This window comes from Pelmatolapia mariae, linkage group LG20, assembly GCF_036321145.2.
Source record: "Pelmatolapia mariae isolate MD_Pm_ZW linkage group LG20, Pm_UMD_F_2, whole genome shotgun sequence".
Classification (NCBI taxonomy): domain Eukaryota; kingdom Metazoa; phylum Chordata; class Actinopteri; order Cichliformes; family Cichlidae; genus Pelmatolapia; species Pelmatolapia mariae.
The window spans coordinates 8,584,985-8,612,960 of record NC_086244.1 but is presented as its reverse complement, the minus strand read 5'-3'; the positions used below and the strand labels follow the sequence as shown (position 1 = coordinate 8,612,960).

Sequence of the window (27,976 nt, the reverse complement as noted above, 5' to 3'; positions counted from 1 at the left end):
GTAAATCACATGCTAGAGAGATACACACATTTCCCCACATATACCACATATTTTTTCAAACAAATTGTTAACCTATGTCATATTTTCTCTAGCTTTTTGCATATTTTTCTTTCTCTGCTACAATTAAACTGCAAAAATGGCAAATAGTACTAACACTGTAATGGCATTGAGCATTAGAAAAGAGTGCCAGTACTGAGGGCAAGTAACCAGATTATTATTTTCAACATTTGTTTCCCCTCAGCACAATCCAAACAATTCAGAAAATGTTGTACTGTTGCAAAAATGGTGTGTACTAATTAGTGGAACAGTTGATCTTACCATAGTTTTGCAGCATTCTCCTTGTTACATCAATGTGATGACAGTAATAGCTTTTCTCAGATGATGATGGTTGATGGCATGCTACAAATTTAACACTGGCATTCTTCTCTTTCAAACTCAAATCAGTGGCATAACTCGGATAGCTCCATTGCTAATAGTGATCCAGATACAGCATATGGCACCAGCGAGGTAACAGCTTGCGCATGCTGTAGTTCCTCTGAAGAGCCTGTGATATGTTTGGAGGAACAGCACACAAACAGAAGAAAACACACATTGTTCACAACTGCAACGCAAAATCAGACTCCAGAGGACAAACTGCTGATCAGAGAATAGCATGGCCTCAGTTAGCATAGTATCGTTAGGGTTTGAGTACTTTCAGTCTTGGACTGACAGGCCTCAGACGCTGTTAGGGTTGTAACAGAGCATGTTCAGTTGCAGGTTTTCATCCCAGTGTCTGAGGATGATGAAGAGCTGATTGGCAGCAGCCTTCACTGATGCTAAATCTCGGCCCTCTGGGATGTCCTGCTCACTCAGCCACATGCTGGCCTTGGCGGCTACCAGTTCCCATTCTATAAAATAGTTGGCAGAGCTGTGCTCCAGCCAGGCAAGGGCCACTGCTGTAGCCCACACCATGCTTTCTACAGGCGATGGTGTTTCCAAGCCCCCTGACCCAGAGCTCTGTGCACTATCCACCCGGGAGAGTGTGGAGAGCGGGGGATTGGCAGCGGCAGATGGGCTGGCTAACGAGGAGGGACCAGCATCCGTCCAGGTGCTCCTGGACAGATGAGACGGGCTGTGAATGCCTGCGGTGTGATCTGCAGGCTGCTGATATGTTTCTTGCTCAAACGGTGATCTGCATCCGTCATCAGCGCTCTCAGCGCGGCGGCTGCTGGAGTGAGACAAGTGGCCCAGGCTGGTGCGGTGACTGGTGAAGGGGGACGTCCACTTTAGCTTGTCCATGGGCACATTAATGGCATCGCACAGAGCTGCGTCCAGGGGAAATGCACCACAAGCCAACTGCAACAACACCTGTACAGAAGAAGAAGTTATTAGAAAATGATTTAATTTGTTTAGTTACTGCAGTCTTTAATCATTCAGCAGTGAAGCAGAGGGCAGCATGTATTTGGAGAGCATCCAAAATCAGTTTCAGTCGGCAGACTGTGTGTTTTTCTTCATGCGTATCAATAAAAAATAAGGACTAAGGGAGCAAGTCCACAGCTGATTCAAATTCATGCTGTTCTTCTGCAATGTGGTTTTTTTCTGCTCCAATCAGCAGCTTGTTGTGAGGCGCTCTGACCAAGGATTCCTCGCTGTTACAAGAAGAGGAAATCATTTCATGGGCAGCTATTCTACATATCTTTTATTCTACAGCTATTCATTTCTGACACATACTTTATTGCACTGAATCTGGGAAGTGCCAAACAATATACGGACAATGTGCCATGTGCTGAACAATTAGAGCTCCCTTTAAGGTCTTGGTTAGTGGAAGCGAGGGTCATGGTCTTATAATATTAAATGCTCATATTATAAGCACCCTATTAATCCATCAATCATACCCATTTCTTTGGCAAGACAGAAAAAAAATTTCGTTTAAGTCTCTTTTATTCTGAGTGTATATAATATCTGACTACAGACATGCCACATTTAAATCTACAATACAGCATGCTTACGTGCTGTGCACCTTACGCCTCAGGGCTCTTCAGAGCAGCCTAAACGAGCGAACTCATTGTTCGCTCTGTCTAAACAGCCTCTGACAGATTCACAGTCTCTGTCAGCTCGAGTTAGTGTACGTTAAAAAAACATTCACATGTAAAGATCTGCAGCCCACCAGAGGAATGTAGTCTTTGTTCTCGTTGTCGCTCTCTCCAATTGAATCACCAGACTTGCTGTGAGATCGACACATGAATCCTTTGGCAGCTCGAGTTAGCAGACGAGTCCTGCTGAGGGCCAGCCTTAAAGAGGAGAGGGGGGTGGAGAAGTAAATTACAGTGTAAAGTATGTGAAGCACAAACCACCATTAGGTTTAATCCACTGATTGTGAAGGAAAAGAATGGCAACAACTTCTTTCTTTTCTTTTATGTAAAAGTTTACACGTTTTATAACCCAATAAAAAATGGAAAATTATTTTTTTTTACAGGTAATGAGGTTTTTTTAGCCTCTGGGCATCTCCATTTCTAGGGATGGAAAATGTCTTCGTCTATGCAGAAATATCTCCAATGACTGTTTATTGGATTGATATGAAACTGCACAGACCACATACATTTTAAGGGGAACTACCCTCAAGGTATAAAAAGTCAAATCAGTGAAGAATTGCCTTATATCTGCATTCCTTTACATGACCATTAGGGGGCGACCCCTGAAGTAGCACAACTGTATAGAAATCTATGAGAAAATAACAACACTGCTCACTTTTTTATGAGCTCTGTAAACACTGTCCTAATGAGTTTATGGTCTCAATCATTAGTTTAAAGTCTTAGTGAAAGTGTTTCTGTAGTTTCTAATTTCCTCTCTGTACTCCATCATTGTGGATTTGAAATCAAACGCTGCACACTCTCACCTTTGGGTTTTACAAAGGTTTTGTAAACAACTATTTACAAATTACATTTTTTGATGCATAAAGGCTCAAAAATAATTAGGCAAACTAACATCATTTAAGGTTTTAATACTTGGAAAAAATAGCACAGCAATATACCTTGTTCCAATTTAGCCTAATGCTGCATAAGTGATCACGTGTGCAAGTGGAAAGTGACCCAAAACTTACTGCAAAAGCAATCAAGGAGTTTCTCTAAACAGAGAAATTGTATATCCACCTGTTTGCACTCAAAGAGACCACCTCTTATTAAACTATTAGTTATTAAATACAAAACCAAAGGCAAAGAGACCCGTTTTCATGGTCTTAGACTTTATGCAGTCTACTGATTGCAAATTATTTTCATTCAAGTATTACAAACAATCCTTACATTTAAAATTATATTAGTTTGTCCAGTTACTTTTGAGCCTATGTGTTAAAGTGACTGTAATTTGTAAATCGTTCATGCAATACTTTTGTTAAACCCCTTGAATTAAAGCTTAAAGTTCAAGCACTTCTTCATTAAATTTCCACTGTGGGGACGTAGAGATGCAAGATTACCCAAAATGTCCAAATATTTATGTAACAAACTGTATAACATTTATATTGTATTTTATAAAAACACATATAACTCACTGTACCCATGTGAGGTCAAAAAAAGAGACACAAAAAAGCAGGGTATGCCTTAGGGCACGGCTACCTTATGATTCCAGAGTTATTTCATTTGAGAATACAGTATATCATATTCATCATCAGCTTCAACATTTGATCTAACTACAGTAATATGGGTGAGACCAACATGCTCAGCTTAGATTCTGTAAGTGATGTAGCAGTGGCTTTATCTGACTTATATACATAATCTCAAATTATTTTCTTTGCAAAATGTCTCAACATTTACATGATTTTGTCTCTTATCGGCGCTCAAATGCTTTTGTACTTTTGGTTTTTCTTCACTGCTAATGAATGATGTTAACCTGCAAGCGACTGCAGACAAAAATTTGCCCCTATGGCTAAATCTGTTATATTTAGATGTTGAACTTGACTGCTAGTTTTAATGAATCTCCATTGTCCATTAAGTATGGTTGTATCTAAGTAACTTTCTCTTTTAACCTGTTATTTAACACCAAAATCAGGTCACAATTTGAGTTGATTCAGAGAATACTTTCTACACATCAGTCAGCACATATGTTCTACCTGCAAGAGTGGTATACTCTCCCAGAAGTAACACCTTTAGCAAACCTCCAAATCTTTCTTCCTCCAGCCAAACACATTTTTTAAAAACTTTTTCTAACTAACATGATTGGCCGCCTGTGACGAGGTGAGCAAAAGTCAGACTTCACTCAGCTATTTCAATCAGTCAATTTTCATCCAATGCTATGGAGATTTTCCATTAGAGACTAGCTGAAAATATTGTATATTTTTTAACAGTTATGCCATCTGGCCTCTTTCTTTCATTCATTGGAACAGTGTTTCACTCTGCTCAGGCATCAGCACATTGTATAACCTAGGTGTCTCAGCCCTAAACACATCCTGGCAGAGCTGCAAGCATGGCTGTGGACTCTTTGTGTTGAGGAGAAATTGTAACTCACCAGTTCAGGGTCACAGCTAATGATAACTGCATTCAACTGATACATTAACCTCAGTACATCTTACGCTAAAAGCCAAAATCAGCTGACAGGAATGGATAAAGATGATGTTAAGAATATTTTCTGCCCTGTAAAGCAGTCGAATTGTAATACCCATTTAGTTCCTAATGTAGTGGTAGCACAGCCTCAGCACATTAATTCAGCCAGCAAACCTCCAATCACCCACCTGGCAGAAAAAAGGCTTTCCACCGATTTCTGTGATTGGTCGGAGGTCACAGAGGGACTCCTCTGGGAGACTTGGAGACAGCAAGACACAAAGAGAGGCAGAGTTAGCCAAGGGAAAAGAGAGAAGTGAGGGAGTGCATTTTTTTCACCTTATTTAGTTTTCCCTCCTAAGTGTGAAATAATAAATGGCTGAAAAACACCCACTGATATATAAGTGACAGCAGAAGACATAGCTGCCTCTCCTCTCCAGGTGAAACTCTTCTTGTTTGTTTCTTTATTTTTTTCCAAAAAAGATCCAGACGGCATTTGTCAATACAAGCCACCAAACTCTGTCGACTTTTGTCGTCACTTACAAGCACAGGGACTAAAAATGTCAATAATCTCATGTTTCTCATTTGGACCAGTGCAGCCGCGCCGCAGAGAAAACGACAACAGAGTGCCAGACAGTGCATGTCAAAGGTCTTCATGGAGGGAAAATTGAGGGGGCACAGCAAACTCACTGACCGTTTGATGTGTTACACTTACCCTCTGCAAAGCTACACTTCTCCCAGCCGGCGGAGGAGGGGGTGCTGCACGGAGAGACGCCGTCTTCTCCACCTGAGACGATGATGAAAAAGATTTTAACTGTCAGCTGTGCTCAGTTTTATTTCTTATTGTTCCAAACCTAAGAGGGCATTCTTTTGTGGGAAAAGGGTGGCATCTGTCTAATAATGCTGATGCAACTCATCTGTATCTGTGCACGTTCTTTTTTTAACCGGCAGTGCCAAGCAGATGCTCGAGTGGCGTGCTCGTCTTAGCTCCCGCTGTTGCTATGCCACCACCGAAAAATCAGTTTAAAATGTTGTGACCCTTTGCTGAAGCTGGATTATTTTTAATGTAAAGTAGCCCTCAGCTTTCCGAGCTCAACATCTTACAGCTCCCAGAGCTGGTGATCGAAACCTTTCCCTTGTTGAATAAAGCAAGATTTCAGTTAATAAATATGATTCTTATTCTTTCCTCAATGAATAATGCTCCTGTAACTGCTTCATTTGATCATATACTCCATGCTTGCATCAGAATAAAAGACCTCTTCGTGTCTCATTTCTTTCTACTTTATCTCTAGCTGGTTATTGATCCAGAAATGAAAGCACCTTCCCTAGGACTGAAATGTGAGCCAAGAATAAAAAATGCAGCCTACTGTTGTGCAGCAGGACATCTTCGACTTCCTCCGACATGCCGCCAGACTGAGAGCGGCCAAGCCCGATGGAGTAACCTCTGTTCTTCCTGCTCCCCGAGCGAGAGCTGGAGTGCGAGTTCCTCTTCAGACCATCACCTGAAAACAAATTTTTGATCGTGAGACATTTTTTAAGCCTGCTGTGGGCATGTGCTGTGTAATTCAGACAGAAAGAAATCTGCACTTGACTATAAACATGGGAACATTTAAGCTGCATAGACACATTTTAACCTTTAAGTAACCAGGTGAGCGATTTAAACTTCAGCCATGAAATTTAATCATGAAAATGTTTTCTACCATTATTTTTTTTAAACCTGCTTGACAGATTTGGGGTTTTTTGGACATGCTGGTAACATGGTGTGGCAACAATATGTTTTTCAACATTATAGGCTTTGATTTTACTGTAATTTTCAACTTATTATTACATTGCAATGTCTTGCAGTCAGTCATGGCTAACAAAATCCATTGTTGCAGAAGTCTTGGGGTTTCTATTCTGTATTTATAGAGTATAAATGATCCCTCTCTGCATAAAAATGAATGAAAATAGTAAATTATATATTACATTAGTGCATTTTACAGGAAAAGGAAAGGAACCTGTATCAGTATAATAGATGCATGCAGATATTTTAAGAAAAAAAGTATATATAATTAGGTAACAAGGAAACAAGTTAAAAATAATATGGTATACATTGCCCCACTCACCCACGGTGGTTTTGCTTGATAAGAGTAAATCTACCATGTTCAACTGGAGGAAGTAGTGATTGTTTTTATTATTTGAATTATTTTAGTAGATTGCTGCCCACAAAATCTTTTGCCACAAATGTACAAATTTACTCACTCCCTGTTCCGTCACTCTAGTTGTGCAAGCAGCCCCTTTTACATGCCATCCTATGTTTACTAAAGATATCTGTTGCTCCCATTGGTAGATGCATGACTGGTTGAGGCTACCTGGTTACTTTGTATCCACCCACTTTAAATCACACGTTTGTCTTGTTTGTTTGTCTGTTTCTGCTACACGCCACTTACTTTAATTTATATTTCATGATCTCTATTTGCCAAATTGCTTCTGGGCTCTTGGGAGCCTATCATGCTGAATTCCAGCTCTGGACTCTCCTGGAGCAGCTTTGCATAATTCACACTTCAAGTTAATCCCAGTTAACCCAATAGTGAGCTTTAGTGCAGCTCTCCAGGTCACTGACTGTCTGAAACATGTCGTGTTAGCACGTCTTCCTTTAAAAGGCAAAGATTCCTTTAAGACAGGTTTCTTCTGACTGACTGCTTTTCACAAGCGAAAGGTTCAAACAAGGGGCAACCACAGGAGCTGAAAAAAATGAAGCCACCATAGACCTGCTAAAAACTAAAGTACCTCAGGTGTCACTTAAAGCTGGCTCCAAGACTCACATGTTAAACTGTTTACAGCACTAAAAAGCATATTTACAGCTTGGTACACAAAATATTTTTGGTCTCTGTGGATTGTACAGGCGTCTGGCTGCAAAAGAAATATGATAGCAGCCAAAATACTAATGCTTAATCCTCAAAATGTGGATACTGAAACCAGTGTGTGATGTTAATGCGACTATGTCAATGAGCTGTGCCAGAAATGCCCATATCAAGGCTAGATACTCTTTCAGACTGATGTTTTAGAAAAAAAGAACTATAAATGCCATAGAAAGTTTCCTTTTTTTCATCTCATGCTTCATATTTGACAGCGAGACGTTAGAATGACATTGATATTTTCTTCTAAATGCTCTGCAAAAGAAAAGAAAAGGCATTTCTAAAAATATCACACTTCAGATTGCTGTGTCAGGCACAACAGCAGTCTTTTCAAAAATAAGCAGCTGATTGAACATTTTTTAAGGAAACCTTGTCACACCTAATTTGTGTTACTTACCAGGGTTTAAGTATTCAATACATGTCTGCAAATACTCATTTGTGTCCAGGTCAATGGGAACAAACGCTGTGTATTTGCTCAATATATTGCAGGCTTTGCTGGTGTGAATACCGTATAACTGGTACTTCCTGCCAGACCCTGTGAAACACAATGAGCATTATATATAATATTATATAACATCAAATAAAATCATTCCAAACATTAGTCAATTATAAATGACATATACTTATTTACTTTCTGGTTAGGAAGTAAATGAGAAAATTTACACTGCTTTGGAAAGAGGAAGAAACTGTTCAAATGACTCCATGCAAAGGGAAAAAAATCCACATAACAGGATCTCTAAAGGACCTCATACCACCTAACACTGTATCTAATGGATAGACACGACAGTGATGTTAGTCCTCTCTAAAAGCTTTTGGTGAGAAAGTGAGAAAGCCAAAATGTCAAACTATTCGTGAAAAGTTTTATATCTAAAATGCCAAAACCAGACGACAGACAGCCAAATATCAAATCTGAATTAGCAGGAGGCCTACTGCGGCAAAGTCTTTTAATCTTAAAATTTACCCCCGTCTCCTTCTAAACACTGGAATCCCTATAGAGCTCACCGTGTTCAATCTCACACTCCTTATCGGCCATGTGCTCAAAGTCGTTGATGATGGAGCGGCCGGCCAGGTGGTGGAAGGTCTCGTTCCACAGCTCCTCGTGCACCTTTTCCTCACGTTCACGGCCATTCAGAAAGGGCTCGATATCAAACACAACCTCCCACTTCATTGGTTTTCCGCACAGCAGTCCAGACACCACAGCCTTGCAGTCACCTTTGTGCTGGTTGGCAGCATCCAGATGTGCAGCGTGGGTATCCTGTGGGGTTTCTGCTCGGCACAACTGGTGTCCATAACCATCTGAAACATCACAGGAGCAAGATTTGATGTGGATTTATCAATCCCGCCGTGCGAGGACCTCTTATTTCTCTTAAGCTTATTACCTGCTGCTGCTCGTATGGAACTGGATTTGTGCTGAATTAATTTATTTCCTGTTTCCAAAGCTCTTCTGTCTGCTTGATTTTCTACTTTAATAACTGTTTTCTAAAACTCTACCTCTTCTGTTTATCATTCATCTCCTAGATAATTTTGTGCTTTGTCCCCAGACATAGAAAAACATTTCCTGCTCTTCCCGTGAATTGAGTGTCAGAGCTTAGATTTACGATCATGTTTACCTCGTACCATGCTTGAGCATGCTATTCTCCTGACTCCCCTGCTGGCCTGTGTTGACACCGCCCTTAACAATCCAAGCTGCAAACATGTTACATCTCAATATCTCAGCTTTTGTAGCACATTTCATATATGTATATCCCTCTCTCTTTCATGTGCACACACAAGCTTTTTAAATGCACTCTTGCCAACATCAACATTATGGACTTTTGGGATCCAAGCCTATCCAAAAAAGGTCACTTTTTGAATTCGGTTGAATTCTACTGACATACTTTTGCAACTACAAGTACAGTTTTGATAATGAAAAAGTTAAAACACTCTCATGGCTGATTAGGTATTGCAGCTCAAGCTCAAGTCAATTGTTTGGGTAATAGCAGCTTAGTACATGTACTCCAATTGTGGTCACTAAGTGACAAGGACACTGGAGTTTTTTGGAGTGGATGGGCCTACGTAAGTCAAGAGTTTGGGAAGTAGCCCTCATATGTCTCTTTGGAACTAAAAAGAGGTTATTCATCAGCTTGTGCAGCTGACTTTACAGCATGATTTGACTTGAAAATTGCAAAACAAATCTTAATATTCTGAGTATATTCAGTGCTCACAGTCAGTGACCTCGTATGTGATGAGTTCATTAATCTACTTCTGTCTCATCATAAAACGTCTCTTGTTTTTATACTATGCTTTTTAAGACATGCATCTTTTAAAATTGTGTTCACGTTTCTCTTTTTTAATGAAACAGCAAAGTGAGCTGAATCAAATGTCCCTCTATCAAAGTCGATCTCCCATCCAGCTCTGGTGCCAACCCAGACTCTTACAGGACATAGGTCTCATGCATTTCAGCATTTGGTGGCTTTATTGGGGAAGCAGTGACACACTGACCTCTTACATATTTGTTAATTACTTAATAAAGACATTTTATAGTTTTGTCCTTTGTTTGTTTTGTGTTTTTTATGGCTGTTGTTGATGCAGCACTGGAGCTCTGTGCTGGCACTACATGTGTACCACAGTCCAAGTAAACTATGGACAGGTCCATCATTTTAAGGTGGCACGGGTTGCCTCTGAATATGAACATCCCCTTTTAAACATGTTTAAAAAAAAAAATTTTTTTTAACATGGTCAACACAGAAACAGACAACCATTCATACTCACATTCACATCTACAGCCAATTTACTGATTATCTAACTCCACCTCTAGATTCAAACCCAGGACCTTCTTGCAGTGGAGCAACAGTGCTAACCACCGTTCTGCCCTAGCCAATTTCTCACTGTAAGTCACATATTTGTACAGATGGAGGTTATGTTCTCCACTAGCTCTCTAACTCTGTTAATTTACTGCTACAGTGCATTTGTAATTAAGCCCCTCTAAAACGATGCACTCCGCATTCAACCCATTAGCTGCTACACTGTAAAAGTAAGGCCAACTTCAAAATGTTTACTTTCTTTTAGAGATTTCTATTAATGCAAAACAGTTCTACTTTCCTTCTCACCTGTGTCTCCAATGCTCCCAAGAGATGGGCTGTCTGTGGAAGATCTGGATCCATCTTCCCTGGCAGCATTGCGAGACACAGGCGTCACGTTGCCGCCACTGGGCGGAGGATCGTCCTGTGGCTGGGGATGAAAATGATGCTCAGAGTCAGCTTCCTGCTGCAGAAAGAGCTCCTGTTGAAGGAGCGGCTTGTGACAGCTGGCAGAACGCCCCCTGGTAGATGTGGTACCCAGACTTGCCAGCTGCGGCTGAAAACAATAGAAGGAGTTTTAATTCAAAAGACCCTGGTCCTATCACAGGTCTAATAAGGTTTGCAACCTCACCTACTAATTGTAATTCTGGTCAATTCTGTGTGCTCACTCAGGCTCAGGTTTCAGGGGGCTTTCAAGTGAATAATTACATAAGGACTCTGCAAACCATGCGGTGTATTGCAACAGGGCAACTGACAATTTTCTAGTTTAGAAAATGTCAGCGTAACAAAGGAAGAATGGCCATCACAGCCTTGAGTTTTTGATTAGTGTAAAAAGCCTGAGGGTTCCAAATCTTTTATATTAGTCTTTTAATTTGTACAGAAAATTGAAATTTATTATATTTACTCAGTTAATCAAGCAAGAATATATTGAATCCTCAACTGGATTCACAAGAGAAGATAATTTCTTTACAGTCCAGTGAATTCTGCTTAGTTATACTGACACGTTCCCCGAGTAATAGTCGGACTTAATTGCAATTCATAAATTTTGCCCTTCATTACTGAAGAGAGCGCATTAGTGCGTCCTTGATTATACTTCAGTCCAGACAAGGCTCGGATGGCTGTTTAATTGTCAGCAGGGTCTGAATATAAATATCAATTTCTATACAATGACATCATGACAACTCCATCATCATCAAAGTCTCCGGCCTGCATAGCTGATAGTGGTTTATTTTTGTGCTCATGTTTCAGCCGTTAAATCAGTTAAAAAGCAAACTAAAAAGGAAGCTGTTACTGTTAAAGCTCACCTGGTAGTCATTCCTCCACTGTGCATCATATTCAGGGCTCATCTGGCCTATCAGCTCCTGGACTTTGGCTCTCCTCAGTGGATTCTTCACCGCCACAGAGCTGGGGTCACTGGGAGTGTAGACCTTCTTCGCTGGGTTGTAGTCTGATATCTGGTTGGTACTATAGGCACGCCTTCTCGGTGATGTCTTATCTAAACCTGATGTTTTGTTCAAAAATGAAAAAAGCTTGCAAAATTACAAAGATAACGAATTCACAACACCGTGAAACACATAATTGTAGGTTCCACCACACTGAAATGGTAATTACTAAATCAAAATGCCAAGTTCACCACATTTGTTTCCAATGTACCTAAACACACTTACATCCCTGGTTGCAAACTCCCTGATTTATAGACAAAGCACTCGCTGTAAAGTAAAAATGAAATACAACTTTGGAAAAAAAAATAGACAAACAAAGTCTTCAGCTGGCGTCCAACCTTTCTCAGCTTTATGCTGTCAGAAGCTAATATATTGAGACTCTGAGCACACTGTGTTCTCTCTTCATTACCCACCGTGTGGGTAAGCCAATGGTAAGATAAGGCTCTCCGTATGTTATAGTGTTTGTTTTGGTATTTGTAAAATGATTCATCATCTGCTTGATATTAACCTGGCATTCCTTTTACAAACTACTCCCTGCCTTTCTGGCAGTGCAGGGCAATGCATCATTCTTGCTTAGCCTTACTGCAGGACTCCTACTGCAGGGTTTAGGCCCTATAGTCTGGGAACAACTGCCCTACTTTGAGCTCTTTAAAACTATCTGATTAGTTCACAAACTTTACAACGTAGTGTATGCTGTACAGTGCAGCGAGGGATGCTCAGACCTCTACATTGGAGAGACCAAACAGCCACTTCATAAATGCATGGCACAACATAGAAGAGCCGCCTCCAAGGGACAAGACTTGGCGGTCCATCTGCATCTAAAGGACAAAGGTCACTCTTTTGAGGATGTGAATGTTCACATTTTGGACAGAGAAGACAAATGGTTTGAAAGAGGAGTGAAAGAAGCCATCTATGTCCACTGTGAATGACCATCTTTGAACTGAGGCGTTGGCTTACGACACCAACTGTTTGCCATCTATAATCCAGTTTTGAGATCCCTTCCAAGAAACCTCAACGCCCACTAACATCCTGGGCCTTTTGACTTCATCACATGACGGAGTTGGGCAAGGTTTCACGATGGGTTCACCTGAAACCTTGGCTGATTGTGAACTACACTCGTTTTCACACCTTGACTCATGGTTAGGTAGAAGATCAATAGGGGGTCCATGACCCTCTTATGGACACTCCCATAAGGCTTAAAATCTGGGATTCTCCACCGATTGCGCTTAGAACTGAAGAAGCTTCTCAGATGAGAAGTGAAACATCTTCAAGAAAACACAAAGAAGTCCAGACACTTTTCTTTCCAAGCTCCTTAGACTACGATGACCTGGATGACTGCGAACCTTCACAGGCACATCTGATTAGCAGACATAGCAATCAATGTGCAAATTTAACAGTGATAGTAGGATAAATCTCACATCTTTAAGAGGGCCCCACCGAAGTCCTTTTGTTGCAAGTGACTAATATATATCTGTGACAAACATCTCTCTTTGGGATTTTTGAGGCCAAATCTTAAAAAATAAAAAATACACCCACATAACAACTTGCCAAAAATGGCAATATTACCATGCTTGGATTCATGCAGTTGTTCTCAAACTGTGGGGCAGCCATCATAAACAGCCAGGTAAAATCTATAAAGTGAAACTAAGGTGAGTCTGTGCTGATTTGCACTTTTATTTAAGTAAAATGTAATAAAACATGGATCCTTTGTTCATTGCAATCAATAAAAATTGTGGCGTGTGGGATGAACTTTTTTTTCAGCTTCCAAAGTGGGACATGCCAGAAAACATTTGAGAACCATTAGATTAGCGTATCAGCACACTCACCTCCTACACTTCGAGGTATAATTAGACTGGTGGGTTTGGGAATAGTTTTGCAGGTTTTAGGTGATAAGGCAAAGTACTAGACAATTTTTTTTAACCTTATAGAAAGTTAAAGGACACCTACAGCTATTAAAAACCTTCAGGATGACATTAATGTCTGCACTAAATTTGGGGCAATCCATCCAACAGCTGTCAAGGCATTTCAATCAAAACCACAAATATAAACCTCATAGCAGCGCTGGATGAAAAATGTCAAAGGATCATAAAATTCAATATGACTCATCCTGTGGGTTCCGTGAATACCTGCGCAAAATTTCCTGTCAATCATATAACACACATTTTAGTCTGACTAATGCACCACTTCAGCAGTTGGGATGGAAATCATAGTTACACCTAAATTACAGCAATTTGCAAGAATAAGAGCACACAAATTGACATTCTGCAAACCTATAGTTTAGAAAAACAGAAATCCCCTCATTCAGGAGTCAACCACTCATTTCTGCCATAAGTTCTTACCCATGGGGTCATGGTCTGTGCCGACAGGGCTGCTGTCTATCATGGAGTCCTGGTAGGAATCATACAGAGTTCCAGAATGGCCTTCCCTGTGTGAACCCAGATTGTCACCAGCTGTCTTCACTGGGTCCTCTTCTTGAGAGTGGTAAAACACTGAGCTGGCTGACTCAACAGAGCGCATCATGCTGTATCGCCTCCTCTTATCCTGTATCGATTTTGAGTAGGTGACACATGCAAAAAGAGACTCTTTTACAAGGTTTGATTAAAAGCTTCTTTAGAGCAGCTTTTATATTTTTATATATCTCCATCAGGATTTACTTCAATGATTAAATGATTTATCACACTGAACACAAAAACAAAAAAAACATGGTGTGATCTGATGTTCCTTTTCTGAAGTGTTTACAAAACAGAATATCATCACGCATGCTGTCATTTGTCACTTTTTAAGAGGTGTCTTACAGATTTGGGGTTGTCGTGATAGCGGGTGGTATCACAAACCACGCTGTAGCCAATCAGACTGTCCCCTGGAAACAGAAAGGTGTTGCCCACAGGAGAGAGCAGCACTTCTTTGGTTTCAGGAAAGAGCCATTCGATGGAAATGTCGCTGAGTACAGGAGACATGGTTTTCTTCAGGGACTTTATCATCTGTGGAGTGAAAACAAGCCAACTAAAAAAGACTTTCCACTATAAAAGCCAGCTTCTCTCTGACCAAAACATAAAGTGAGTTGTGTCTCTGAGATATGATTTCCTAATTGGTATCAGTGGCAGACACTTGGTGCTTTGAAACCTCTGCATAATGGCTCTCCAGCGGCCCTCGGAATAGTTGGCTGTTGTTAGGAAAGCAACACAAAGCTGGAAATTAGTACCTTGGGCTGAAGCCTTTCTCCGTCAGCGAGAAACTCTGCTGTTCCTTTGGAAACTGTCGCCAGCCCCTGCACCAGCCTCCTGCAAGCATTCTGTCCTATGCCGAATGTAAAACATCTGCACAAAGACATTAAACACTGCAGCTCCATGGATAGCTCATGAAACACACGAGCATGACAACAAGCGTCTTCCCAAAATGCGAGCACAACACAAAGACAACTAACGAGATGCTGCAAAGACATTTATGAACTAGAAATAATATAATTCTTCAATAGCTTTATATAAAAGCCTACAATGTCTTCTGGTGAAACTGAAGTCGAAATAGTTCTCCAGGCAGATTGGTTGATAGCAAACGATTTTACAATTCATATTTCATTTACCACAGAGGGATGAGCTGCCTAATTTCATTGCACCAGCTTGCATTTTTAATTAAATCAGAGAGTGCAGACTGAAAAAAGAAATTTCTCCCTCGACAGAGTTAAAAATCCATCGTGGATTTTCAAAAATGTAGATTGATCGTTGTTTGTGCCTGTCTCTGAATGGCGGCTCTTATTTGCAAGCATAGAGCGATTACGGCCCAGGAAGTGCTGATGGTTTGGCCAAGCTCTGTGTGCCTAATGCAATCGTCTGGGGGGAGGCATCCATTAAAAGGGAGTAGACAAAAGTCAATTATGTCCAGAGTGACTCAGGACAGGATTTTTTCAGTGTGAGATTTAGATGCAGGTGGCAAAATAAAATGATTTCCCAGCACACTGCAGATCTATTGTTCCACTGGTGCTCCCTCTCACTCGGCAGCTCAACTCGGTGTTCACATGCTTCCTTTCTTTCTTTTTAATTCCTCATTCACACTGACTTGTTGTTGGTTTTTAATCAGAATTCGAAGCTGAAATGAAATAACACAAGCTGCATGTTGCCAGATTTCATTTTGAAAGGATTACAGCTGCAGAATCAGGTGCTGCATTTAAGCCCCCTCCTGCATTTAACCCTGAGATGTGATTTTATAGTATAGGCAAGCTCTACATTTGCTATCTGCATAAGTAGCAAGGATTTATTACAACAGCATAGTGTCTTTAGCATCAAATGGGTTGCTTGTATATGTCTGGAAACCAGAACAGGTTTTACAGTGATGATATCCCTAAGAATGCTATTCGTTATTCTGTCTAACATTCAGCGTGTGTTAACATTAATACTTGCCTGATGTAGCGTGCATGGCTGCGGACCAGATCGATAATTTTGCCCGTGTTACTGACAGCACCGTCTGTGAGCAGGAAGAGCAGGCGGGGGTGTCCACTGATCAAAGGCTGCCTCAGGATCCATGTGAGCGGTGCCAGGATGTTCGTCCCCCCCATGTCAGCTCTTATCTTTCTAACATACTCACAAGCAATGGCCAGGGCATCCTGGATCATGAAAATAAGATGTTAATTCAAGACAAAATGCTGCTGTACTCACACAACACACAAAATGCAAAGATCTATATTTATTCAAGTCAGAAAAACTGTTTGTACTGCTCACAAGGATAGAGGTGTTAAAATAAGAAGACAGGGTTGTATTATTTCTGAGATCTGAGCAGTTATTAATCAGCACTGAAACTAAAATGAGCTGGCTGTTTCATAAAGATTGCTCAAAGTGAATCATAAAAGCCTTCAAAATAAAAGGTAAACTACAGTTTGAGTCCTTAGGCTTAATCACGGCTGTGATTCGGGGATTGTTAGACTTTGCCACAGAGAAACTAATTTGGAGTTTGATGTAAAAATATCCTCCTGCTTAATGTTAAGAACAATGAGATTCATTGTTAAAATAAAACACTGTTTTTGTGGATTGTGTATGGGGATGTCTGATGTTTTGTTGAGCTGTCAAGACATGACAGCTCCTAGAAGTGAAGCCAAAATATGTTGATAGCCTTCTGGTGGGTGGCTACAGCACTGAGCTATAAGCCTTTGGAAGAAGGGAAAAATACACAAGATGTATCCACTGGGCTAAAAAACAAGGGCAATGCAGAAAAGTGTCCTAAAAGCTCCAGTTCCTCAAATGGCCACTTGAAGCTAGATCCAAAAGTGAGTCCCATAGACTTATGTGTTAAAATGCTTAAATTTAATGCAGAAAAAAACATGTTTTCGGCCTGGCTGAAGTAACAGTTTTGGTCTTTAAAGCTTGGCCAACTAAATCCCAACAATAGTGAGTGAGTAGGACATATACCTGATCCCGTTTTAACTGAATGCAACATTACCAGCTTTTTCACCAAGTAAGTACAAAGAGAGTTAAAGAAAGTTAGAACCTTTAAAAGTGTTATTGATACTAATTTCAGTTGCTGTTTAGTCTTGTAACGAGTTTTCTTTCCATCGATTCTGTCCATTAACTTGTACATCTTTTTTATTTTTAATCATATTCCACAAAAATCTTCATAGCTTATGGCTTTGAATTGACTTGTTACGCTGGGTAACAAGTTAGATCCAGAGGTTACATCCATCTTCAAGGTAGAATCTGTAGTTTTGGCTATGTGGCGTTTAAGTGCACACATACTTATGTCCACTCTGAGCTGCACAGTGTTACCCTACTTTCTGCCCCTGAAGGCTTTGTCTGGGTTCTACAACCCATGACCAATAAACTAGCTATGATTAACTCATTATCGTTATAAAGAGCAGCATTACCTCCTCGTAGCTTTGGCTTGTCGTGAATAGTGATTTAAATGTAGATCCAAATCCTACGACATTGAAAACGCAGCCAGGCACCAGGCTCTTCAGAATAACCACCATGGCATCCTACAAAAAAAGACCGAGAGCAGCAATAGTTCCTGACCTGAACAAAGACTGATGTGAAATCTGAAATTCTAAAAGCAAAAAATAAAACACTCCTCTGCTTAATGCGTGGTTAAATGGAAGCATGTGCTCTACACAGCTGTCAGTGCTCCGCGGCAGATTTTGCCTGAGAGGAGTGAGAGCCATCATACAGTATCATTTCGTCCATCACCGCCTCTTCTACAGGAGAGGAGCCGTTTCTAGAAGAATACCACTTATCTCAACCTCTGTTCAGGTGGATATCACAAATATCTCATCGACTCCACAATCTCCAATAAAACATCCCTTCAGGTTCAGAAACACAGAAATATAATGTTCCAATTTTATAGATGTATTAAAAGCTATTCTGCAGGACTTCTTGGTAAATATTCATTATATCGCAGTCAGGCTCACCTTGGTCTTAAGCCCAGACTGTGTAGTAACACCTTCAATAAAACCCAGGGTATGAGTCACAAATGAACACCTGCCAGCATCACATCGCAGGACACAGTCAGTGCACAAGCAGCCAAATAAACATGGTAAAAAATATATCCACCTTGAATGACCCTGAGTTTGCTTTATAGGTAGCCTATTGAAGACTGATTAGACTTCAAATCCTAGCAACTGGAAGATGGGCGGATAGTGAATGATTTGTACGATCAATATCCTTGAATGCATGCCTTCCTACAGCTGATTAAGCACATACAATCTTCACAGATAGCAGAAACACTAAGACCCTGAGCTTAAAAAGCTATTTGAAAGCGCTTAACGACATGTGATTGATTAACTTTGCATTTAATCTCTTTGGAAAATGTATATTGATGCATTTGACATCAACTGTAATACTTTTTAATGAAAAAACTTTTGACGGCATGTGATACGGTGTGTAATTTATATGTAAATCAGCATGCATCTTAATGTTTGCTCGCAGATCACCTTTATAGCAACGCATGGCGCGTTGGGATTAAAATACCTTCACACGGTTGATGTTAACCCCGCTCATGCTGCCGCTGCGGTCGATGAGGAAGATGAATTCGCCGTGAACCTTCCTCAAGTCAGAGCAAATGGACTTGAGGTCAGGGCAGAAGTTCAGCATAACCACAGGGTTGTGGAGGATATCCTTATGGAGTCTCTTGTGAATTATATCTACCTATAAAGGCAGCAAAAACAGAAGCATGAATTAAATGGGGTTCGGTTTGACTGACAATTTTGCTCAGGCTTTAATTAAGGTTTGAAGAACCACGAAAGGTGACAAGTTATCAGGTCAGTAGAAGAATCACATCAATTATTCTATGTATATGTGCTGGAAAAGTCGAGGCAGACTGTGCAGAGCCTTTGGAGTGTTTCCATAGAAACACATTTTTATGGCTAAGTGCTCTCTCCTCCTCCTCCTGTTTGCTGCTGGTCACTTAACAACCTCATCATAGCTGAGACGTGAATGGACACATGCATGACCAGGGGCGCAGCAGTGAAAGTGGAGCTAACGAGCTGAAGCCCAGAGAAGTCTCTCTTTGTTCATTATCAAATAACACTTTGTCTTTTACCTAAATTATGTTGTGCTTTGTCTCCAAGCAAAGCTCACAAAAGAAGAATCGCATATTTCTTTTGACCAGATGTTTACTGTGTAGGTACACTTAGTACTACCAATTAACAGTTATTTGTAGCCGCTCAAAAGACGAGCCTTTTTTTTCTACTTACTATGGGCCCAGATTTTTGCTATTTAACATGAAAATATAATCTGTTTTAGTTTAAACATTTAGTTAGCAGTGCTTTAATTACATATTAGAATGAAGCATCAGTTAGATGCTTCCTAACTGACTGGATGGCAAAAGCTCAACATAGCTGGAGTTGAACTGTTCTTTTTCCAGCAAAGAAATAATTGTACAATATTCATCTTTAATGACTCTAAAAAACAAGAATTTGATGGATTTATTTGAATTTATTTGGGAATTTCCATAATCCACACAGGGTCAAAAGTGTACACACAGGTTCAAATATATACAAATACCGCCACTAATATGGTTAAATGTCCCTTAGCAGATTCCACCTAGACGAGATGCTTCTGGTAGACATCAACAAGCTTCTGGCAGAATTGGTAGGATTCATTTAAATTGGTTGGTTTCCTAGCAAGCACCTGGCATTTAAGTATAGTCCACAATTTTTTAATAGAACCCTATTCTTTGGTCTTTGTTAAGGCTATTCTAAAAGCTTAATGTTAGCCTTCTTTATCCATTTCTTATGCGTTTGGGATTGTTGTCTTGTTGGAACGCCCAACTGTGTACAAGTTTTAAGGCCAGGGAAGTAATCATGAGTGACAAAATGTCAGTGTTTTCAGTTTATGTTTTGAGTTCTTATATTATATCTTGAGATAATGTTGAGTTATAGGATTATTATTCGTTTGCCTTGAGTTTAGTCTAGTTATGTTTCACCTAGGTCTTTTATGTTGGTCTCATGTATTTCTTGTCTGTGTTTTTTCATGTTGTCAAGCCTGTGTTGTCATGTCTAAGTCTCTCAATGTTTTCCTGTTTTATTTTGAAGAGTCAGGTGTCTCCATGTTCAATGTGTTTTGTTCTACTTCCCCTGTGGTGTCATTATGTTTATTTATGCCAGCTGTTTCCCCATGTGTTTCCACTCTGACCCCCTCCTGTGTCTATTTAGTCTGTGTGTTTTCTTTCAGTATTTGTCAGGTCATCTGTGTTACCTCCCGCCACATCTCGTCAGGTTTCCAGGGTTTTGTTCAGGGCATGTTTATGTTTCTTGGTCTCATAGTTTCTCTCGTCCTCCTGCTCAAAATCACGTTCATAGTTGTTATAGTAATTCCTAGCTTTTCCAGTTTAGGTTTTAGCTTAGTTTTCGTGTTGCTTTGTTTTTGCATTCATGTAATCAGTCGTAATAAAGACTCGTTAGTCTGCGTTTGGGTCCACTATTCACACTACACACAGTCTGTTCCCGCAGATTGGTCTCACAAAAAGGTTAAAGTTACGGCTAACTAGCGTAACTGAGTAGTATTTAATACCATCTTAGCTTTGGAGTAGTAGCTTTTCAGCATTAAGCTTGGTTTAAAATATTAAATTTAATGTTTTAACATATACATTTAATTATAATGTGATTTTCAGCAATGCTGATTATCACACAAATTTCTTTAAACAAACTGTATAATAAATAACTAAAAGAACACAGTAGAGGTTTTTCTTTACCTGTCTGAATTTTAAGCCACTGTGTAGTGCTGTTAGATCAGTTTAAATAAAAAATCTGTCATAGTTTACCTGCCAACTTTAATAAAGTTTCATAATAAAAAAGGAAGTTTCAGTATTTATGCCACACAGGAGCCAATTCAACCCTATTTTGAAACCGCAGTGCATAATATCATTGTATTATACAGCACTAAATTGCAACAAATAGCAAAATAAATAATATTTTTTGCAGGGAATTATTTGTGATATAATGTTCAAAATGAAAGCAGTGTGATATTGTGCTTATCAGTTCAGGTGTGGTGCTCATGTCATGGACACTCACTTTCCTCTCATTGCTGGAGTCCTTCTTGGTGGCCTTGATGAAATCGCTCCGGCTGTGAAGATACTCATCATACTCCTCCTGTGTCATGTCCCCGTTCTCAATGAGCACATGTGGCACATGAGGCTCTAAAGTGGCACAGTTGGTCATGACAAAGACATTACTATAAATGCCTCAGACAAGATTATGAAGCAGATGGACAATGTCTGAAGCTGAAGGGAAGGAAAGTGCGGAAATCTAAAAATACAGATTTTCACTGTCTTGGCCTTATTACTTTTTTCCTCATTCTTCCCTTTTGTGTCTCGTACTTTCTATCACCCTATCCTTTCATATTTTATGGCAACAACATTGCCCAACACATCATTTAAAATGTAAACCACCACCATCTAGAGTTATAAGCATAAAATACCACTTACAGAGTAATGCTCCAGGATATCATTCACAATAAGCAATAAGAGGTACTGCTGCAGGTATCCTTATTGTCCCTGTATCAAAATCATTATATGCAAATCTACACATGATAAGTGCTACTTTAAGTTTTATTTATATACCACCAATCCAAAACAGCAGTCGTCTCAAAATCCTACAATACTGAAGAAAACAACACAACAATCACATGATTTCCTATGAACAATGTCACTGCCCTCTGTCTTAGAGAGAAAATGAGTGTACAGAGAGACCAGGGTCCAAACACACGCGATAGAAAGAATAAAAGTTCATGACATGGAGTAGTGGCTTATTACTGAAAAGAGGGAAATTATGAGTAGAAAATTACAGGTCACACAGGCTTTTATATCCTTAAGACATGTCTGTAGTTTAACAAATTCATTTGCATCATCTTGTTTTTATAGGTATAGTTGTAACAGAGAAGCTGCAGGGAGTGGAGACAGTGAAGGCAGATGAGTTTGAATCCCTGGAGGGGAACAACCAAAGCAATAGACAGTGCACAATGAAGAAAGAGATAAAGATGAGACCGCAGGCAGGGTGGAGCAGGTGGAGACGAGAGTCAGAGGTGATTTGTGACAGAAGGATAGAAAGGGAAGAATGAAAGGAAAGATTTGCAAGATGGTAGTGAGTCCTGCTATGATGGTTGGTTTGGAGATGGTTGTACTAACAGAAAGACACGAGGCTGAGCTGAAGGTGGCAGGGTTGCAGATGATAAGATTTTCTCTGGGAGTCACCAGCATGGACAGGATTAGAAATTAGTGTATCAGCGGGACAACTGAAGATGAACGGTTTGGAGACAAAGGCTTGTAGTTGAGGATGGTTTGGACATGTGCAGAGGAGGGATAGTGAATACAGTATATGAAACAAAGGATGCTGAATATGAAGCTGCTAGGTAGGAGGGAAAAACGGAAGACCACAATATGATACTGAGAAGCATGCACAAAACCCTGCAGACTCATTGTCTCTGCAGCAAAATGTGATCAATGGTAATGCGCTCCACAAAGATCAAGCACAAGGTCAAGCACAAAGATCTTCAGTATCCTTCACTAGAGCAGTTTCAGCGATGAACTGTAACTCTTTAAATAAACACTTCCTCTGGAAATGATCACATAGCTGGGTCAAACATTGTATGTTGGATCCATTTCCGAATCATTTCCGTGACTTTAAAGCAAAGGATGTGTGAGACATTGTTATTATTACTTTGCTACCACATGTTGTAACCAGACTGCAACTCCTGTACAAATCTCATGTTTGGATATATTCTTTCAAAACCCCTAAATCTCCTAATATATGTTCATAGATGTAGGAGGTCTTTCCACGGTTAAATTATTCCTTTAAAGCGCTGAAATTTTAACCAATTCTCAGATGGGTTGGCTTGGTAATATTTATTTATATTGTGTTCTTTAAACTTGCTCCTATATGTGTTTGGTTCCTCTCCCTCTGAACCAGACACATTGTGTTACTGTTAGGATTGAGAGGTGACAGATAAAAAAAAAAAAGAAAAGAAAAAAAGCTAAATGAGCTCAGGCATCTGTGCAAATCTTGGGGATTTCAACTGTTATTTTTCTTCTCTGCAGAGACTTTGCAGGTCTTGAAAAAGCTTATCTAAAGCATATCTAAAATGCCCAAAATGTTTTTCTAGCTTTCTGCAGACAATAAGAGAAAAGCGCTTTTGTGTTATTAAAGAAAACTTCTGACATTAAAATTCATGAGGAAGTTCAATTAATTAGATATTTTCTTGGTTGAGAGACCCAACCTTTCATCCATCCATTTTATGCTGCTGATAAGCTCAGTTTATTGATAGAAAATAACATTTGGAAATACTTTTTCATTCCTTATGATTTTTGTTAATATGCATTTTTCTCTGGTCATAAATCAGATATTAATTTCCAATACATGAAGTATTAAAATCCTTAAACTTAAAGGTTGAACCTTTCGGAAACTCAGCAATAAGTTGACACAATTAGGCAATTAATCAACCAAGCTGATGATGAAAACCAACTGTTCCTCTTTTCCTATTGCACCTCAATTTCCTCCATCTCTCTGGTCTGGCTGAGCGTCCATGTTGTGATTGAAACTGCAGCACTCGTATGAGATGAATTAAATTGCCCGACTCTGGCCGCAGGTCTGTTTGTGAACAAAGCCTTCATAAGAGGCCTATTGGATCAGTTTGAGCGGGGCTCGTTCCTCCCTCTGGGAGACAAACGGCCCCCACACACACTGCAGGGTAAGACAACGGTGAGGGAAATACAAGAACCAGAAAACTGACAATACCCACCCACACGGCAGAGTCTGGCTCTACTGGCATGTCATACATTAATAACAGAAGACCTTTTACCTGAAGAGGCACTCACAAACACAACGTGAGGCGGTGAATCACCTTTTCACTGATCTTATTATGGGCTGCAGTAAAAGTCTCACAGAGCTTTAGTAACTTTTTTTTGGTTTTGTTTTACTTGAGGGTGGAAGAACAAAATTGCGGGGCTGTACTACGAGTACGTTTTTAAGTTGAAGACTTACCGCTTGGGTAGATGAGGATTACGACCGGGTAGTCATAAGTGTACTTGTCTGCCAGAGTGATTACAATGCTGGTAGCAGAGCGGGCCAGAGGATCTGCATCAGCTCGGATGGCGTGAGAAGGGCTCTCCACACCTGCGCAGAGCGTCATCCACAGCAGATCAAATAACAAGTTGTTAGTCCTCTAAACTGAAGCCACTAAAGAACAGAACATGCATCAGTAGCAAAACATATTAAGTCAGGTAGAGCATGAAAGGAGGCCTGCAGATGTGCTGCAACTGTAGGCAGACTACAGCAGCTTAAATAGAGGGCTATGTAACTTGCCAAATGGATGTGCACAGAGGCACCTGCTGAGCCATCAGCTAATGTTGGCTGAGATTAGCGGATCTGCCAGAACTGTCCAGAGCCTAATTTGGTCGCCTGCCTAAATTAACTATATGGTCAATTTGTTCTCTTTTAATACTTACAGTACATAATAAGAGAACTGTACTCATTTCAAATCTGTAAATTAAATATGAAGCTTCATTCATGAGACTTAAGTTTAGCCCAGGATAATAAAAAAAAGAAAACAAAAAAACACAATGAAACCAGCAAAACCAGCGATATCTAGTTAGAGTCTTAACTAGATATCTCAGAACTTTATGGTGAGACACAAACTTAGTCAAGCATTACACCAGTGCCCACTTGATATTTAATATTTGTAGGCTCATTCGAGAGCTTCAGAATTGCTGGTACTAGAAAAAATCCATGCTAGCTGTGTAGCATTCTGTATGCTAGGCCAAGTCCCCCTCTTTTAGAAGAGTTGGGAAAATATATAGCGAGATCAAATCTCTGCAAACACATGTTTTTCACACTTGACAGCAGTAACCGTCTTAATGTGCTGCTTCTTACTGCAGACAGATGCACTTTCAAGAAATTCTCATGAGAGAAATTTGACGGACCTGCGAGGAGGTAGGGAGCTCGTATCTCAAGTTGGAAGTTAAACTCATAGTCCATGGAGTTGATGGCCTCCTCCTCCAGCAGTAAAGCCAACCAAAGCTGAGGTGTGTTGGGAGTTTGGTCATGAGGACTTGAAGCAGAGGTCTGTCTGTCCCGCCTAAAAGTGGGAAAATTATAGATATGTTAAAACCATATAGAAGTATGAGAACTGGAGTTTAAAGAGCCTAAACTGCCTGATGCCATTTAGAAATATACCATCTTAAGCCAACCAGACAGTTATTTCTGCTGTTCTTCAACTTTCTTACGTTCTGGAGAAGTTTGGGGACAGTCCCTGCTCCTCGTTGATGGACCTCTGCACCCGGGGTGTACACACAGGTGGAGATGAGACTCTGATGCCCCCACTTGGCAGAGTGGAAAGCTCAGAGGAGGTACTGACCAAAATGTGGACCGTCTCCATGGGAGGGATGATCCCAAGGTTAACTACTAACACGGTCCTCTCAAAATCCTCATCCATCACTATGTGTCCTGTTAGAAGGGGAAACAGCAGATTTTTAAACTATAACCACAGTAACTACGATCCTGCATGTATAAAATATTAAACAAAACTGTTCAACCGTTTTCTTACAACAAATTACTTTCTTGGATTATCCCTTTTTTCTTTCTAAAACAATTAGTCCTACTGATTGATTGATGTATAAAATCTCACTTACTTCTCTTGACTCCCTGACCTTTTACAAGATTTAGGGCAACGTAAACCTTTCCTAAGCACAGGACTTTAAGCACAATCCTAATGCTCGGCATTGAAAAATCTTTAGGGTTACTTCAAAATTGAATGTCAGTCAGTTTCAGTATCTCTGTTTTTGTTTTGTTTTTTCAAGTAATGATGCAGTTTGCTTCACTTGATTATCAATGGAGAAAAAAAGGATACCAGAAATCTTTTCTGTTATCTAAGCAAAGAATGATCAAACTTGAAGCCGCCGGGTGAAGCGTAAACTGACTTCCCATGCTTAGTACAAAGCTGGATCCTATATCCACTGTTACATGGTAAATTTTGCGTCCCCTCATGCATGCTAATGCACCTGAAGCCTATTTGTTGACTGCAGGAAGCTCCCCCCAGAGCAAAAGCAAATATTGTACCATGCATATTTCACAGGGTCTGACAGGTTAAGTACTACCCCTTGTGGTGACATGACTGATATATTTTGATCTTATTTTGTTTTTTGGAGGTCTAATGACTTGAATCCAATAACTACTCTGCTTTGGTCTCCACCAGCTCCCGAGGGAAATATCTGGCTTTTAGCTGCTCTGGCATCATCTGGTAGGGATTACCTAAGAGGAAACTGTGGGGTTTCTGAAAGATAACGAAACACACCCTATAACTGCAGCTGTGAAACCAATTCAAAGATATAAACGAGCCTAAACCACTCCACAAAGCTGGCAGGGAGTTGCAGACTGGAGTAATGCTTCTCAGTGGTTTCCTCAACTTGAACACCTTTAACTTTCACTCATCTCATTTGATCTTTTGCTAATATAACAGTATTGATTAGAGCTGCTTGGTCTTACCGCTTCCACTCTGGAGAGCTCCATTAGAAGTGCTGCAGCAATCCAGATAACAGTCGTCGATTTTTGCCTTGTCTTTGATCTGAAGTGTTATAATCTGACTAGATATCATAGCCTCGAAGCCTACAACAATAGAATTTTCCTCCAGTGGATAAATGAAGATCCCTAAAAGACAGTAAGAGAGAGACACAAAACAGAAATAAGAAAGAGCTTTATCCAGAGACACCAACCAAGCATTTCCTATTCAGTCGATAATAATGAATTTTACAAGTGCCTAAAAGAGCATGCGGTTAATCTAAATTGGCCGAAAGTGGTGAGCCATCAAATTACTGAAGTGACAAATGAGTCTCGCTCACCTTCAATTGCATGATCCTCAATATTTTCATAGGTCATAGAAGCTGTCAGAGCCAAAGTGTAACCCCTGACACAGGAACTGATGTCAGACACACTGAGTGGCAGAGCGCCCCGGTTCTCCTTGTTAATGAGTCCAGGCATTGTGGTGGTTTTAGGATGCTGGTGTGAAAAGAAAACATTCATCAGTCATAAAACATTTGCAAAAGAGGAGAATTAGGCATGTAAGTGTGTACATATATCTATGTGCAATGTAGTAATAAAATAGATGGACATTGAAGCTTAGCATTTTCAAATCTCCCCTTTGGTCATTTGAAGCTAGAAATCCCTAGCAAGGTATGGATGTGACTGACTCATGCAGGAGCATCAAGATCTGCTTGATACTCCTGTACTGATGATGATGGACAGTTTCTACCAGCAAACCATCTGGCTACTGAGCTGCTGAAAATCTAAACACCTTGCACATGTACTGAAATTGCTGGACCCTCACCCACTGCCTCTCTTGACCTTTATTCCAGTCTCTAGTCTTTATACACTCATTTTACGGTTAGAGTCACTTTAAAAACAAAGTCACCTTAAATGTTTGTAAACATATAGGAATGTATATGTGCATAGACATGTACCCACTTAACTATATTAAAGTATTTCATTACTGCTAATAATATTCCATTGGTATGTGAACATAACAGAAAAACTTGAAACTTAAAATCTGAACTATTGGTATTAAGGTTGAAATAAAAAAAAAAAATACTAGTATTATTAATGTCATGATGGAATTTCCCACACTGACATGTAGCTAGCCTCTCTCAAACTAGTAAGCTCAATAACGGCTACCAAATTTAGAAACTTGGCTTCTGTTAGCTACAACAGTAACAAGTCAATTAAGTCAATTAGCTGCTAGCTGCCACTAGCAAATGCATATACTGCTAGTTAGCATGTGCAGCCTTGTTAAATAATTCAAAAAATTCTTACATGAAATTTGGTTGTAGCTGCCAAGATTTGACCAATATGAAGCTAGAACATATATTTCTGTATTATCTCTCAAATT

The 27,976-nt window shown here is 40.0% G+C and overlaps 1 protein-coding gene across 1 annotated transcript; it reads right to left on the bottom strand.

Moving 5' to 3' along the window:
• Positions 1–120: 120 nt before the first annotated feature.
• Positions 121–27,662, bottom strand: vwa5b1 (von Willebrand factor A domain containing 5B1). Its single transcript, XM_063464443.1, has 22 exons — positions 27,647–27,662; positions 26,934–27,095; positions 26,581–26,742; positions 25,323–25,542; positions 25,020–25,174; positions 24,082–24,213; positions 21,118–21,242; positions 18,575–18,751; positions 17,476–17,586; positions 16,022–16,224; positions 14,830–14,944; positions 14,423–14,608; positions 13,967–14,168; positions 11,490–11,686; positions 10,495–10,741; positions 8,408–8,701; positions 7,803–7,940; positions 5,876–6,010; positions 5,224–5,295; positions 4,700–4,769; positions 2,147–2,270; positions 121–1,347 (listed from the first exon to the last, which is right to left on the bottom strand). The coding sequence occupies exons 2-22, from the start codon at positions 27,070–27,072 to the stop codon at positions 715–717; spliced, it is 3,837 nt and encodes a 1,278-aa protein (XP_063320513.1). The 5' UTR covers positions 27,073–27,095; positions 27,647–27,662; the 3' UTR covers positions 121–714.
• Between the last annotated feature and the right edge of the window lie 314 nt (positions 27,663–27,976).

Bases quoted from the DNA above. Each gene is read 5' to 3' on its own strand.
- vwa5b1 (XM_063464443.1), bottom strand. From the start codon at position 27,072: ATGCCTGGACTCATTAACAAGGAGAACCGGGGCGCTCTGCCACTCAGT. The intron at 26,743-26,933 runs GTGAGCGAGACT...ACTGTCTTTTAG, and splicing joins TGAGGATCATGCAATTGAAG to GGATCTTCATTTATCCACTG. The intron at 16,225-17,475 runs GTAATGCTGCTC...TTCATGATCCAG, and splicing joins CAAGCCAAAGCTACGAGGAG to GATGCCCTGGCCATTGCTTG.